At 37.7% G+C, this 16,515-nt stretch overlaps 2 protein-coding genes across 2 annotated transcripts; both read left to right on the top strand.

Annotated features, from left to right (window-relative positions):
* LOC107777643 (uncharacterized) lies at nucleotides 1-5,752 on the top strand. The gene is given in 7 exon segments (XM_075217654.1): nucleotides 1-2,700; nucleotides 2,702-3,437; nucleotides 3,981-4,070; nucleotides 4,213-4,276; nucleotides 4,372-4,451; nucleotides 4,529-4,965; nucleotides 5,062-5,752. Coding segments are annotated over 2 exon segments (3,105 nt in total). The 5' UTR covers nucleotides 1-142; the 3' UTR covers nucleotides 3,249-3,437; nucleotides 3,981-4,070; nucleotides 4,213-4,276; nucleotides 4,372-4,451; nucleotides 4,529-4,965; nucleotides 5,062-5,752.
* Nucleotides 4,671-5,201, top strand: LOC142162302 (nucleosome assembly protein 1;1-like). The gene is made up of 3 exons (XM_075218638.1): nucleotides 4,671-4,714; nucleotides 4,796-5,001; nucleotides 5,062-5,201. The coding sequence occupies exons 1-3, from the start codon at nucleotides 4,671-4,673 to the stop codon at nucleotides 5,199-5,201; spliced, it is 390 nt and encodes a 129-aa protein (XP_075074739.1).
* Nucleotides 5,753-16,515: the final 10,763 nt, after the last annotated feature.

Consider the following 16,515-nt stretch of genomic DNA (forward strand, 5'->3'; position numbering starts at 1 on the left):
AACGGGAGCCAAAAGAAAAATTTAGTCAACTCTATGTCAAAATTGAGCTATTACGCTTACTACTTTGTACGACAGCGGAGAAAGTCGGGAAAAGAGAACACCTCTACATATACAGAGAGGGAATGGTGACAATTGCGAGACAATGAACTCACAGCGGCATTTCGTCAAACATTTGGTACACGGGACGAAAAACCGCCCTTTGCTCTCCATTGCTATCTCACTACAGCTCAGAATATGCCTCCCGTTCTCTTCATCGGCAACGCCCACCCCTACACCATTCCTAAATGATCGAAAGAAAAGCCTCTACACCTCGTTTTTCTGCACACTTGTCCATCTCTTCCTCCGCTGCCACCGCCTTTCAAGAGCCACGGAAGCTTTCTCTTCGATGAGAAATTACAATCTTGTCCCTGAACTTCCTTCTTGGAACAGTCTCTTGCACCATTTCAATTCTACCGGTCTGGTTCATCAGGTGATGGTCCTTTATTCTGATATGCTCTCCTGTGGAGTGGCTCCCAATGTAGTCACTCGCAATATAGTCATACATTCGCTTTGCAAAATTGGAAACCTTGAAAAAGCGCTTGAATTACTCATAGAGAATGAAAGTGACACCGTCACTTATAACACTTTGATATGGGGGTTCTGCAGAATCGGTTTTGTGGAAATGGGTTTTGGATTGGTGTCTGATATGGTAAAGAAAGGTATTTTAATTGACACTATCACTTGTAATATATTAATTAAGGGGTTTTGTGATAAGGGTCTTTTGCATAATGCTGAATTAGTGATGGAAATGTTGAGTGATAAAAATAGGGGTGTCTGTAAAGATGTTGTCGGTTTTAATACTCTAATTCATGGATATTGTAAGGCTGTTGAGATGAGTAGTGGTTTTGAGGTGATGGAGAGGATGAAAAAAGAAGGTTTATCACCGGATATTGTGACATATAATACTCTGATTGATGGTTTCGGCACAATGCGAGATTTTGATGCAACAGAAAAATGTATCATGGATGAACTCTTGGACTCGGGTGGAAGTAATTATGTTAGTTATGTTGATCATGAAGAAAAACATGATTATGATGGTGAAAATAAGGGCTTGGTAGTTGGAGACTTGGGTTTAGAACCAAATGCTATTACATATACCACATTGATTAGTAAATATGTTAAGTGGTTTCAATTTGAGAAAGCATTTGCTACATATGAAGAAATGACAAGGCATGGCTTCTTCCTTGACATTGTTACTTATAATTCCCTTATATATGGTCTTTGTAAATGTGGGCGGTTGCACGAGGCCAAGTTACTTCTTGACGAGATGAGAAGAGTGGGTGTGGATCCTAATCACATGACATACTCTATTTTTATTGATCACATGTACAAAAATAGGTCTGACAAAGTTGCTGCTAACTTTCAAAGTCAAATAGTGATTAGAGGATTGCCTTTCGATGTTGTCTTGTTTACCTCTTTGATGGATGGGCTTTTTAGAGTTGGAAAAGCCAAGGAGGCAAAGGGCATGATTCAGACACTCTTGAAGTTTAACATAACTCCAAATCATATTACCTATACTGCATTAATTGATGGGCACTGCAAATCTGGTGACTTAAAGAGTGCAGAACTGTTACTGCAACAAATGGAACAGAAACGTGTTTTACCAAATGTTGTCACATTTTCTTCTGTAATTAATGCTTATGCCAAAAGTGGAATGATTGATGCAGCCATGGAAATAATGAGGATAATGGTAAGCAGAAATGTAACCCCTAATGTTTTCACATATAATGCCCTCATTGATGGCTGCTTTAAGCTTGATAAACATGATATGGCTCTTTCCCTGTATGAGGAAATGCAGTTGAATGGTGTTGAGGAAAATGAATTCTTGTTGGATACATTTGTAAATAATTTGAAAAAACAGGGTAAAATGGATGAAGCAGAGGGATTTTTTATGGATATGGTATCGAAGGGTTTGTCACCTGATCATGTTAATTACACATCATTGATGGATGGACTCTTTAAAACAGGGAAGGAGTCTGCTGCTCTTCAATTGGTCCAAGAGATGAAAGAGAAAAAAATATCCTTTGATACAATTGCGTGCAATGTACTGCTTAATGGATTATTGGGAATTGGCCAGTATGAGGTACAGTCTGTTTATAATGAAATTACAAAATTTGGTCTAGTTCCAGATATTCAGACTTTCAATTCTATGATTAATGCTTACTGCAAAGAGGGGAAGCTGGAAAGTGCTGTCAAACTTTGGGGTGAAATGAAGAGCTGCGAGATTATTCCTAATTCAATCACGTGTAATACATTGGTGAAAGGACTTTGTGAAGTAGGTGATATTGGAAAAGCAATGGATTTGTTGAGTGAAATGGTAACAATTGGTTTTCAACCTTCACCAACTATTCACAAAATTGTTCTTGATGCTGCCTCAGGCCATAGAAAGGCGGATATAATCCTGAGAATGCATGAGAGGCTTGTCAGCATGGGACTTAAGGTTGATCAGGCAATTTATAACACTCTTATTGATGTTTTATGCAGGCTAGGGATGACCAGAAAGGCAATGTCAGTACTAGAAATCATGAGAGAAAGAGGATTTTCAGCTGACACTACCACTTATAATGCCTTCATTCGTGGATATTGCAAAAGTTACCAATTTCAAAAAGTTTTTGCAACATATTCTGAGATGTTGGCTAAAGGAGTTCCTCCTAATGTTGCTAAACACTATATTAGCATCTCTGTCAGCTGTTGGACAGATGAATGAAGCAACTGAATTGCTGAATGAAATGAAGGGGAGGGGCTTTGTCCCTAATGCTAATACATATGACATTTTGGTCTCTGGCCACGGGAAAATTGGAAATAAAAAGGAATCCATCAAACTTTATTGTGAGATGATTACAAAAGGTTTTGTTCCTCGCACTAGTACCTTTAATGTACTCATCTTTGACTTTGCAAAGGTGGGAAAGATGAGACAGGCTCAGGAACTAATGCATGAGATGCAAGTCAGAGGGGTTATACCAAATTCTTCAACATATGACATACTAATAGTTGGATGGTGCAAGCTATCAAAAAGTGTGGAGCTTGAAAGGTCATTAAAACTGTCATGCCGGGGTGAGGTAAGGAAATTACTTGAAGAGATGAAAGATAAAGGTTTCACTCCAAAAGAAACCACCCTTTGCTATATCAGTCCTGCCTTTTCGAAATCAGGAGAAAACAATGACACAGAATGGTGGTTGAGCAGATGGCACAAGACGAAGCAGAGTTGATCCCTTGAAAATCAAGATGTTTCTCAAGGATAGAATTTCTTTATTTTTTGGTTTCTCTCTCCTGAGTTGAAACATAAGGTTAAGTGATGTGGATGAGAAAAGCGAGCTGATCTGAAGAGACAAAGCAAAGGACCTGGAGAAAGAAAAATGAGAAATCAGGACAACTGTATATGCTTTTCAAGAATTTTTGTGAGTTTTTCTTTCCCAGCGCTCATGTTGTGTTTATGCGTGTTTTCCACGTCATGTTCTTCTATTTCCATTGTATAGGAAGTCAAAATGTTTTATATTCATTAGAATTAAGCTTTTCCGCTAATGCAATCTAACTACAATGATTTATGTTTAGACCAATAATTTACAAACTATACAAGTATACCATCAATCCTAAATCATGTAGATGGTAAATAGAAGTCTGTCAAATTTTATAATAGAATTACAAAATGTATTTATCAGTGTAGAATTTTCTTTTTCAATTTCCACACAATTTTGTGGCAACCTACAGCAGAAAATATGATAGTTAATTGGGGACTAAGGGGGTAATTTGGTATATGTGCTTTGCCAAAATAGTGCTAACAATGACAACAATTATGCCTCAATCCTAAAGGACCAAACTGATCAGGTCAACCATGTGCATTAACCTTTTTACTTTAGCTGGCATATTAATATGCTTGTGTAAATTCCATCTGCTCTTGTAAAAGGAAGAAAAAAAATTTGACATTGTTTTTCTAAATGTAGAACCAACATGATGAGCTTGAAGCAAAGTTTCTCGAGAAGGCTGCACTTGAAGCTAAATACCAGAAGCTGTATGAACCGTTGAATACAGAGGTGAGAAGAAGAATTTTTTTAGTTGTTTGTTCCATGTCTGCTTGTTGGAGTTGAAACTAGCTCTTTTCCTTCCAAAAAGACAAAAAGAAATATGGTTTGGCTGTCCTTTCATGTTTTATGATTTTGTGGATGTGTTGCACAGATATGAAATAGTAAATGGAGTTGTCAAAGTGTAGGGTCTTAATGAAGCTCCCATGAACAACCAGGTGGGAATAGAAAGACTGAAAATGATTAAATTTAGTTATTGTATAGTTTCTTTCATCCATGCAGATTGATCGATAGGCTTTGATTTTGTCATTAGTGCGAAAATTTAGTGCGGAGAAAGGTGTTCTCAACTTCTGGCTGACTGCAATAAAGAATAATGAGATATTAGCAGAGTAGGTAAATAACAATTCATGTAAATATTTTGTCATTCAAAATACCTATCATTTAACTGAGTGCAAATGACTTTGCTTTAGATCTTACAGTGTGACGAAGAAGCTTTGAATTGCCTCAAGATATCAAGTGGTGCAGTATTGATGATCGAAAGGGTTTTAAGCTTCACATCCTCTTGATACAAAACCTTTTCTCGAGAATTCTGTCTTGACTAAAACCTATCACATGATTGATGATGATGATGAGTATATATTGAAGAAGGCCATAGGGTAGGTTTTAACTTCTCGTTGTTTTGATTTTGTATCATGTGATCCTTTCTTGTTTGTTCATTGGATTGGGGAATCTTGGAGGACCGAATGGTATCCACATAAAGGCTTGAAACACGAGATCCTGAAAAGGAAGCCAAAGGGGTCAAAAAGTGATAAACCCATAATAAGGACTGATACCTTCAAAAGCTTTTCCAATATCTTTAATCTGCCACAAGTAGCTGAAGATGAGGATGACAACGATGAAAATGGTTGTAGGTTCAACAATTTTGATTTTGTTCATTTACTCTGTATGCGATGCAGAATGTTCTTGACCTGATTTCATGAGTGTGTCAAATGTGTCTTGACAGGGCCTGAAGATGACATTGGAGAAATTGCTGGTTTCTTATTAGCTTTGGATTTCCTTTTCAGTCCACATGTCATTCAATCTGTCAACAACTTCTACGTGTTCGATGAGTTATATGGTGCCATCCAGTGGCGAAGACAGTAATTTCCCCAAGGGTGTTCAAAATTGAAAGAAATAAAAAAAATTCCCCAACAAATGGTGTTCAATATATATTATATACCTCTAAAATCTAATATTTTACCTATATACATAGTTTAATTTTTCAACGACCAATTGACCACCCTTAATACAATGTAGCTTCGCCCATAGTGCCATCATTAGGAAGGAGTTAAGATTGGAGTGAATTTGATATTTCCATTTGGCCCTCCAATTTTGCAACTCAACAATTGTGGCCAAAATCATCCCCCGTGTTAGTGTCATGGTTTATGGTGAGGCTCTTGCAGGGGATGAATTTGAAGATATTGAAGAAGATGATGACCATTATGAGGATGAAGAAGGGGAGAAGAGCAAAAAATATGTGCTATTAGTTCGGCATGTTTCTACAGATGTTCGAAATTTTCGAATTTTGCCTTATTAGTTTTCTATTTTTGAAGATGCTGATAGTTTTTTGGGTCTGTCCATATGATGTTCTTCAGTTGTCCTTTTAGTCATCAGCACCAAAGGTGAGATGAATGGCTTTGGTGGCATTTTTCTTAGGTGATGCCGTAAATTGCCTTTCATTTTCTTTAGTACGTGACATATTTATTCAACAAAATTGTAGAAGAGTGCCATACCACGAGTTAGAGAAGGTCAGCATGGAGAACGTCTTCCAGAGGTGAAAGCAACAGTAGTTTGTCTTTTGCCCATGACAGCTGATGAAAAAAATTGAATTATGGTATGCGCTACTTACCTTAAAGGTGCATTTTATTCCTAAGAAAGTTGCAATATATGACACTCATTTTTGTTTCTTAAGTTTTTTCGGCAAAACTGAATGGTGAGTTTATGTTCCACATTGGAACAATGCTACCTAGCTCAGAGTTTACATCAGCTAATGCTGTAAGGAAAGTATCTAGCATCAACATCCAGCCTTGTAATACCTTATTTTTCTATCTCAGAGATTGCTCTGCTTCTTAAATTTCGAAATGGACGGATGTTTTCCTTCTCTTTTTTTTTTCTTTTCTGTTGCAGTAAAAGTGCCAATGCGATTGAGCATGCTTGAGTGAGAGGGCTTGCAGTTATACCACAGAAAATTTTCTGTGATTGGGATAAACCCCGTGTTTCTTTCCTGAAAAGGTTTTAGAATGGTTCCTCTTATATAGCTCCAGTTGAATGTCTACTCAGTTGATAAAACAATTGCTTAGATATTTCTTGAAAATGTGTATGTTGAGTGGTTCCACCTATGGTTTAGTTTGTCAATGAATAGAGCTAAACTTTATGTCGTATAATTCACAGTATAGCATGATCCCAGAACAATGCTTACATGACAGGATGTCATTCAGCTCTTTATTAAATTATTACTTCTCGAAGGTCTATTCATTCTTAGACCTTAGCCTATATAAACTTGTAATTTTAATGTGTTTATAGGTTTGGTAAAAGGAATTTAGTATCCTCTAGGCATCTAGAAATGAGGTAAACTGGAAATGTAGTAGTACAATATTAATAACTCATTGGATGAGGAAAAGGTCCTATTTTGGAAGACAGCTAATAAGTTCTAAATATTCGTTAAAGTCTAAACCGGAGTATTAGTTAGAGGTTCTCAATTCAATTTTCTTTTCTTTTTTTGCGACTTGGAGTACTTATATGTTTAAGTTCATTTTTATATTATTATATCGTTCTACAAAATAGTTCAACCAACATAGCATTATCAAAGTTGGAGGAAGGAACCAAGTTACCAAAACGGTTTATTAAAGTTCTATGTTTATTTTTAATCTGGTGGGTATTCTCTTTGATAAAAGTCAGATGTTAATTACTTTTATGATTAAAATACTTATGTTGGTGCAATTTTTAGTAATAATTTAACTGAACATACAGCTGGCTTTGGCCTTTGTTTAGGAACGCGCACACACCGACCCATCCTGTGATCTGTTATAGGACCCCACACCCATTATATGTATTTGGGTACAGAACGGATACTTCAGATAACGTTTCATTCTCCCATTTAACGCCGTTAATTTTCTCGCATACTTTCAATATTTTCATTTTTCGTAATACACGCTCTTTTTTTTAAAAAAAAACTGAATAAAATTTTCTTATGGTCGTTTCGAGACTGAGACTTCTTTACCGTTGCGTTATTTGAAAATTGTTATCTTGGCGCCAGTGCCAAAGCCTCTGGCTCCTTTTTGTCTAAAACTAAAATATGAATCTATTAAACATCTGAATGAGTAATAAAAAGTGAACCTAAAACGGCCATACACTATGTATGACTATGACTACCTTAAAATTGGTTGTGCGTAACACGCATTTTGACACGTGTCTGACATATATATAGTTAAAAAGAAAAGCACCTAAAAATAAAATTACATCCTTAGAGTTGATTTTAGTTGGGTGGAGTTTTAATGCATTGTTAATTTATTGATTTTTCGGGCGAAGCTTTCAACCGTTTTTTACCCTCATTTAATCTCCTTGAGTATAATTTGTTTAATTGTTTGTCTGAAACTTTCATTTCTAAAACTATATAACGAGTATTACGTGTTATCTTACATAGATAATTATATAATAATCAACGAGAATTCCATTTTACAAGGTAAGGATAAACATGATACGAAAGAATAACAACCAATATATTTTGTTGCCAAATTTTACCGCAGGGAAAAGGTAAGGCAACTTTTAACATTTTCTCCATGCAATTTTATGTTATAAAACGAAGTAGCGTTGCAGCAAAGTTTTATTTTGAACAAAATCAAATTTAGGAATGATTTTCTTCGGAAGAAAATACTTTATTACTAATGGGGTTTGAATCTTTTGTATAAGGTAAAATATGTTCATATTAAATGATCGTGTGAAAAAGCGACACGTGGAGCCGAAGACAGAAAACCGTCAGAACCGTAGGCAACGATCTCATTTATTACCAGAGAGAACAATATTCATAAAGGCGAAATAAATGTCTATCACCTGGTAGCATTCAATGAAGAATATTCTATAGCATTAAGTGCACGATCCGTTACGGAGAATATGGCATTCACTGCTTTCCATTATATATTCTTCAATGGCATTCGTAATTGTTAATTAAGAGGGGCTTGATCCTAGGACTTTGTTCCCTAGGTACAACTATAAATAGTAAGCTCCACCATCATTATAAGGGACACAAATTTTCTGAAAAACTCATGCTATAATCAATCCAAAGCTCTATATATTTTTATATTCTTAGTACTTGATTCGATCATTATTGTGCCCGGAAGTCTTCCTCTCAAAATCCTTATTTCTGTTATTTTATCTTCATTCCAAGGCTAAGTATGACATTTTTCTTCAATTATTATATTATTTAAGGATCAAATTAATTTACTTGTCTAGAAACCACGTATAAATTCAACTGTACCATTTTACAGGTAAACTGTTTGACACCCACCGTGGGGCCTAGATAGTCGTGTAATTAAATTGATCCTCGTCTCTTTTACTAACGTGTTCTGATTAATTGTCTTAGCAAAAAATCACAAAAGATGGTAGATAATGGTGTTAACAACACGTACAATCCTGAGGTTCAAAGAGACCAGCCTCGTCATGAGGATTCAGTCAGTGACACCCACAATGAGGGAAACGATGCTTCGCCAGTCCACGATAGACGGTATCCACGACATGTTCGGGAGGCGACTCCCGATGATGCGGAAGCGGAGCATGTTGTTGATGTGGTGAGGGTCTTACAAGAGCAACAAGTAATCATTCTAGGCCACCTCACACGCAGGATCAGGTTATGACGGAGTTGAAACAAGCATTGTCGGGGGCTTCTAATAATACGAATAGGCGAGATCCAGTTCCTCCCGACACTCCCGCAAATCAAACAACACAGAGGGTTGACAACAACACCCCCAGGGGCGGGGCCAGTTTCGATGGAGCTGGGGGGAGCAGATCCAGCCCCAATAACAAAAATGATCCTTTCAAGAATGAACTCCTAAGGTTCATGAGAGAAGTGAATGTCCGCATGGACCAAATCCCAGGTGCGCCACCGGCGCTAAAAGGTCCAGACTCAAAAAACTATAGTCAGTTTTCATACAAACCAATCACGGCACTTGAAGTGACTTAAAATGCTCGACGTGCGAAAGTACGATGGAACTTCAGACCCTCAGGAGTATATTACCACCTATACAACAGCGGTGAAGGGGAATGATTTAGCTCTTCATGAGATTGAATCTGTTTTGCTGAAAAGGCTTGGAGAGACCCTCACGAGAGGGGCTTTGATGTGGTATTCGCTATTAGCCGAGCACTCCATAGATTCATTTGAGATGCTTGCGGATTCTTTTATTAAGGCTCGTGCCGGGCCAGAAAGGTCCAGGCCTAAAAGGCTGACATCTTCAGGATTGCACAAGGAGATTTCAAGTTGCTGCGGGAGTTAGTTACCCGGTTCCAAAAGGAAAGGATGCTACTTTCAGTTGTTCTGGACGAATGGGCGGCTGAAGCATTCACCAAGGGTTTGAATCCGAGAAGTTCATATGCTTCCCAGAAACTGAAGAAAAGCCTGCTTGAGTTCCAAGCGATGACCTGGGTGGATGTTCACAACCGATACAAATCTAAGATAAGGATTGAAGATAATCAGGTTGGCTTCCCGGCGTCGGTAAAAGGTCAAGAGAAGAATAGGGAAAAGTTAAAAGATGATTTCAACATAGATGGACGACCTTCAAGGAGCGGATTTTTGCCCTACAAATGGGAGAAGAATAGGGAAAAGTTAAAAGATGATTTCAACATAGATGGACGACCTTCAAGGAGCGGATTTTTGCCCTACAAATGGGCCAAAAGACGCAGCAAAGGTTCCCGATCGGCCGACAGATTCACCACCGACATAAGAACTAATCACGGTCAGAGCAATAGATCATTGAAGGACAAAGAAATGTCAGGTACGCGAGATCCCTCTTATCTCTAGGTATCGTAATACAATTTCAATGTCAGTACAGTGGAGTTGGTATTAGATATGAGAAACATCAAAGAAGCATGGTTTGCGAAGCCGATGAGGTCTGATCCATGCCAAAAAGATCCCAACATATAGTGTGAGTATCACGGGATAAATGGCCACCGGACTAGGGACTGCCGACACCTTCGGGAAGAAGTGCCAAGTGATCGGGCCAAGAACAACTACAGTCACAACCGGGATAACGCGGAACCCTCGAAAGCAGGAGAAGATCCTTCGCGCCAGATAATTAACATGATTTTTTGGGGGAACAAGACCAATGGAATTGCTTTCTCGGTAGAAAAGAAGACAAATGTATCAATAACCCATAGCGAGAGACTCCGAGAAGTTGCCGATGACGACATTACTTTTACGTAGGAAGATGCAAATGGATTGTTTCTACCACACAACGACGCATTGGTAATTTCTTTAAATGTTCTAGATTTCAAAATCAAACGTGTTCTAGTGGACCTAGGAACCTCAACCAATATCATACAATGGAGGGTGTTGAGCAAGCCAAACTCACCGAAGCATTATTCCGGCCACAAAACTCCTTGCGGGGTTCAACCTTGCAAGTGTGACAACTGGAGGAGAGATTTTGTTACCCACGAATGCCGAAAGAGTGATGAATACGACTTTTTTTCGAAGTGGTAGATAGCGATATGGGATATAATATTATCCAGGGGACACCTTGGTTGAGATGAGAGAAGTATTGTTAGCGTATCATCAATTGTTGAAATTCCCAATGCCCGAAGGAATTAAACAGATAAAGAGCGATCAACCGGCGGCAAGGGAGATGAATACGATTTCAGCCTCCAATAGCAAAGGGAAGGAGCATGCAGCATAGCAGTTACAGGAGCCGGTGCATTCTCCCAAATTAAGTGAAATTAACCATGATAAAGAAGCATCAGAGTCTTATCAGGCGCCAAGATACTTTCAGTCGCCGGAAGAGATGGATACAACAAAATCAACACCGGAAGAGCTTGAGCGAGTTGTATTGTTTGAAAAATTCCTAGAGAGGAAATTTCACTTGGGGACAGGACTGCACCTTGATCTCAGGTCTAGCTTTATTAAATTTCTTACGTATAATTATAATACCCTATATTTTAAATAAGGGTGTATTGGTCATTAGCAAAAAAAGGAACTAACTAATAAAACAAAACAAAAAAAGGAAAAAGAAAAGAGATAAGGAATTGAAGTAAAAGGGCCGAAGCCCATTAACCTATCTGCCAAATTGAAAAGGGTTAGGGGAAGGGGAACGAAGCAAAAAGCTTCAGGAAACGAAAAACAAAAAAAACGAGCATAGGAAGAAAGAAAGAAAAGAGAAAAGAAGGAGGAAGAAGTTGGTGCAGTGCATTGGAACCATAGTTATAACTATTGAGGAATCTTAAGCACTGAATGAGTCTTACCGATAATACTTGAGCTTCTTCTTCTGGTAGATTTTAATTTCGTTTCCAATGATCAAAATATTCTACAGAATAATAGAAATGACATTAGTTCATTCACATAATTAAGAATTTTCTTCCTGAAGAATTCATAAAACTTTATGAAATTAGGTTAATAAATTATATGAATAGGTTGGAGTTGATAGGTTAGTAATTACTCATCCCGTGGGTAAATATAATTCGGCAAATTAAGAGTCAAATATGAAACCTTGAGAGTTGGGTATTCTAAATTAGCTATGAATTAACCTAAACATGAAAATTAACATGAGATCGATATTATGTAATTATAGATTGATTGGAGGAAGTTGTACGAATTGCTCGAGGTGAAGCATTTAGTATTCTGGCATGAGTACTGTGAGTAGAACCTTACCACAATTTATGTTTCATAACTTGTATGATTTACACGTAATTTTTAGAATATGTTACCAGTTATTTTGAGTTGCATATGGGACAAGTCTTTTACTCGATATGATACGAAAATAGTTATTTGAGATGATTACCGTTATTTTTAATATTCTTGTTGTCACTAGATATATTTTAATGTTACTTGAATTTACTGTTATCGAAATAAAATTACATGATTTGATAAGACCCGAAATGCCACGACCCAAACCAATGGGCCGCGACGGGCACCCGGTAGCTTACTCGACCGAGTATCAACGTAACATATCATTCTTATTACATCATCATATACACGTGACATACAGGCCTAATAGGCCAACATAATCATTTATAAACTCAAAACATAGGCCGACAAAGTCGTACAATCTTTCACGTATACGACATATGTCTACAATCCTCTAAGAGTACATAAATGTCATAAGGGCCGGGATAGAGTCCCGCCATACCAAACAATACACGTCTAAATCATACTAACCAAACAAGCAACTCCGAAGCAAATGGAGCGCACTAACATCTTCCGCTGAGCTGATAGCCTACTTGAAGGGCTCTCAACCTGTCTATCGGGACTTGCGGGCAAGAAACGCAGCATCCCCAGGCAAAAGGGACATCAGTACGAATAATGTACCGAGTATGTAAGGCACATAAATAAGTACATAAGAGACATGGAAAAAATATAGAGTACATGACTCAACCTGTAAGTCTGAATAACTTTGTAAATCATAAATTACTTTTAGCATCATGCATATGCGTATGAATGTCATGTCGTGCATAGGTATATGTTTCATAACATCATCAGCCTCTGAGGGTATCTCATCATATCATATCGGCCACTGTAGGCAAAATCATCATTGTATACCAGATGATCAGGTGGTAGTGCGTATATAACATCATAACCTTTCCCATATCCCATATATATATATATATATATATATATATATATATATATATATATATATATATATATATACGCATATATAACGCCGTTTGAATCATATTTCAGCCACTGTAGGCAACATCATCATCATATACCAGTTGATCAGGTGGTGGTGCGTGTACATCCGAGATAGACGTGTATTATTTGGTATGGCGGGACTCTATCTCGGCCCTTATGACATTTATGTACTCTTAGAGGCTTGTAGACATATGTCGTATACGTGAAAGATTTTACGACCTTATCGGCCTATGTTTTGAGTTTATAAATGATTATGTTGGCCTATTAGGCACGTATGTCACGTGTATATGATGATGTAATAAGAACGATACGTTATGTTGGTACTTGATCGGGTAAGGTACCGGGTGCCCATCACGGCCCATCGGTTTGTGTCATGACAAAAGTGGTATCAGAGCAATTTTGTCCTAGGGAGTCTACAAGCCGTGTCTAGTAGAGTCTTGTTTATGGGTGTGTCGTGCACCACACTTATAAGCAGGAGGCTACAGGCCTTTTAGGACTGTCACTCTTTCTTCTTACTCTAGATCGTGTGGTAGAACTCACTTATATGAATTCAAGTCCCGAACTTCTATTCGTAATAAGACGATGCCTACATTTAGAAAGACGATCGATAGGAGATACAGCGATGGAATTATTGATTTACAGGAACTCGATTTTGCATCTTGCTTATGATAAGTAAATGTGAGGTCTTTAGCAAATCATGGGTATACTGAAAGGTGTAAGCCTCTTGATAAGGAACGTTAAGGCAAGAATATTTGTTTCGCCTTTATGGTGAAAGACAATGCTTTTAAGAAGTAAAAGAAGCAAGGTGAATGAGGCTACGAGGCACCCAGTTAATGAAGATTATCGTTATTACAGTCCGGCAGAAAAATATAAGCATTAAGAGTTACCCTCAACAGTAATAGAGGTATGTACAATTGGCCGTACCTATCTCAGTTATGCCCTATGGGGGCTAACAGGTGTAGTTTAAGAAAAGGATGGAACATCAAGACCTGGTTGGGGTTAGAGTAAATCCAAATGGTGAATGGATTGTTTGTGACAGTTAACATTTTCAAAAGATATTGCAAGTGTTCTAGTAGATCTCCTCGTGAGACACCTAGATGGTGCACCCTAAAATATTAAAGCTAGATATGAGCACTGGAAGTCTTGAAGGGATAAATATTACCCTAGTGTGGCTCCCGCTCCCAGTAAAGAAAGAATGTTAGACAATTGAAAGAGCCAAGGGATGGAGCAAGGGGAGCCAAAAGCAAAAGAATTTTTTCTTCAAGTTTTTAGAATAAAGCAGTAGACATAGATAATTAGCGGGAGATAAGAAGAGAGTTAATGAAGCATTATAAGTAAGATATGATACACAGATGATAACGGTATGTCAAAAAAATGATGACAATATTACAGAGTTTATAGTCAAGTGAAGGGAAAGACAAAAGATGACAGGCCTTGAGACAATGAAAGAATATAGGCCATAAAGTCATATCCTCATTTCGAGAAATAATTTCGCAACTCTAGCGCGATTACCAAGAGGAAAAGTAAGACCCCCAGAGTAATAGGAATTTATATGGACTGGTGAATCAGATAAACTAAATATGAATTAGAGGCTGAGTGATTTGATAATAGTCAGTATCATAAGAAATTCATATCGCGTTCCGGCAATAATAGGACGGACAACAGAAGAATATTCATGGGAAATTCAGAGAATGGTCATTCAGGAAGACGCTTCCCTAAAGCAAGCAATGTTAGCAAAGTTAAGCTTAAGGGATCGTATGTACCAGTTACATTAAGTGTCACCATCGCGAGTAAGGGAATTTGGCATCCTTTATACAGAAGGATTGCCGCAAGGCGAGTAAGGATCATTGATGTTGAGAAATGACGCCAAGGATGAAGAGGTAAAACATCTATAGGTAGAAACTCGTGGCTTCAGCTCTTAGTATACCCCTAAAGGGAGGAATATGGAGTGATGTGACATTAAGTCAGAATTAAGTGGTTCTAGTGACTATGGAATGATAAAGGAAGAATGCGATAAATAAAAGAGGATTGAGATGGCACTTATCCAAGTCTTACATATACGCTACGATTCAAGAATATTGTGCAAGCACGACGTCAAGGAGAGAAAGTAAAGGTTCCTGCCTGAGTTGTTATTGATAAATAAGGAGCCAGTGCGAGACGTAAGTTAAGACAAAGAAAATAACCCAAGAAAGATTACGATAAATATTGACATGAGAATGGGCCAACGAGTAGTTAGTAATTGGTTAGGAAGATCCCAGTTATGGTAAAACAGGAGGTTACAAACGAGTCTTCAGATCATGTAAGATAAACATAGTAAAACCCAACATGGAGAATTCAGCCTCAAAGAATGTCATTATAATACTTGAGATATATTCAAACATGAGTCGGGGTAGTAAAGGTATTGTATGAGTATTATGGGGATAAAAGAAAGTGCCACTTGGGAGGCAGTCAAAATATCAGTTCAGAAGCAACCATACAACACAAGGGCATAGAAGTAAACAACTACGAATGATTATAGGCAAGTAAGGACATCGAAAAGGTTCGTAATAAGCTCACAGCTTTACGAGAGTCAATGGTTCTCCCTAAGCACTACAACGAAAGACTAGCTGAGGAGATAAGAAATATGGCTTCAATCTAAGCACAACGACCTAAAGAGGAAATGGTCGTGTAACAATAATCTCGCAATAACATTGTAAGCACTCCAAAGGAAAATGGCAAATACCGTGGCTAATAAATGGGAAGTAAGAATTAAAAGTAATATTCGAGATCATATGAGTTGTATGAAAACTCTAGCAAGTGTGGGCACTAAGATAAGCTAAGTATGGACGCAACAAGGAGGCAGAAAGACCAGGAAAAGTAATAGCTTATGTTGAAAGAAAGCTAATATGGAACAAAAGAATTATTCAATCAATGATCCAGAGTTAGTACGTTATGGATACACTCAACATTCTGGAGCATTATCCAGGCAGCATATTTGTTGACAATCATATAGCTATAGAAAACTCCGGTATAAGTTAAAAGAAAGAATTGAGCCCAAGGCATAGACAAAGGATTGAATTGTTAAAAGATTTTGTCATGGATATTTCATAACGCCCATGAAAGGCTAAGGTAATAACTAATACCATGAGTCACAGATCGGAAGATAGCTTAAGCCTATGTAAAGGTTGATCAGAAGGAAGAGGAAACTAAAGAATTATGTCAACCAAGTAAATCGGGAGTCTGATTATTGGACGTAGAAAAATTATAGAATTTGTGTTTGAGAACATGACAGAATCACTATTAATATCAGATGTTCAAGAGATATAGCACAACAATCATAATCTATAATGGCTCTACAAGGAAGCCAGTTAGAAGAAGTACCAGCCTCATAAGAAGTCAGTACGAAGCTCCCACCAGATTGTGTATGTACCAAAGGTACGAGTATTATTATAGAGCTTCAAGTTATGGCCGAGAATTATACCTGGGTGGAAAGGAGGTCAGGAAAGAGATAGAAGATACGATGCGAGATTTTAAGGTAAGTAAGGTAAAGGTGAAAAACGTACGAGATACTCAAAGGTAGAAGATCGTGAATAGTCCATACTTCAG

The sequence above is a fragment of the Nicotiana tabacum genome, chromosome 7, assembly GCF_000715075.1.
Source record: "Nicotiana tabacum cultivar K326 chromosome 7, ASM71507v2, whole genome shotgun sequence".
Lineage (NCBI taxonomy): Eukaryota > Viridiplantae > Streptophyta > Magnoliopsida > Solanales > Solanaceae > Nicotiana > Nicotiana tabacum.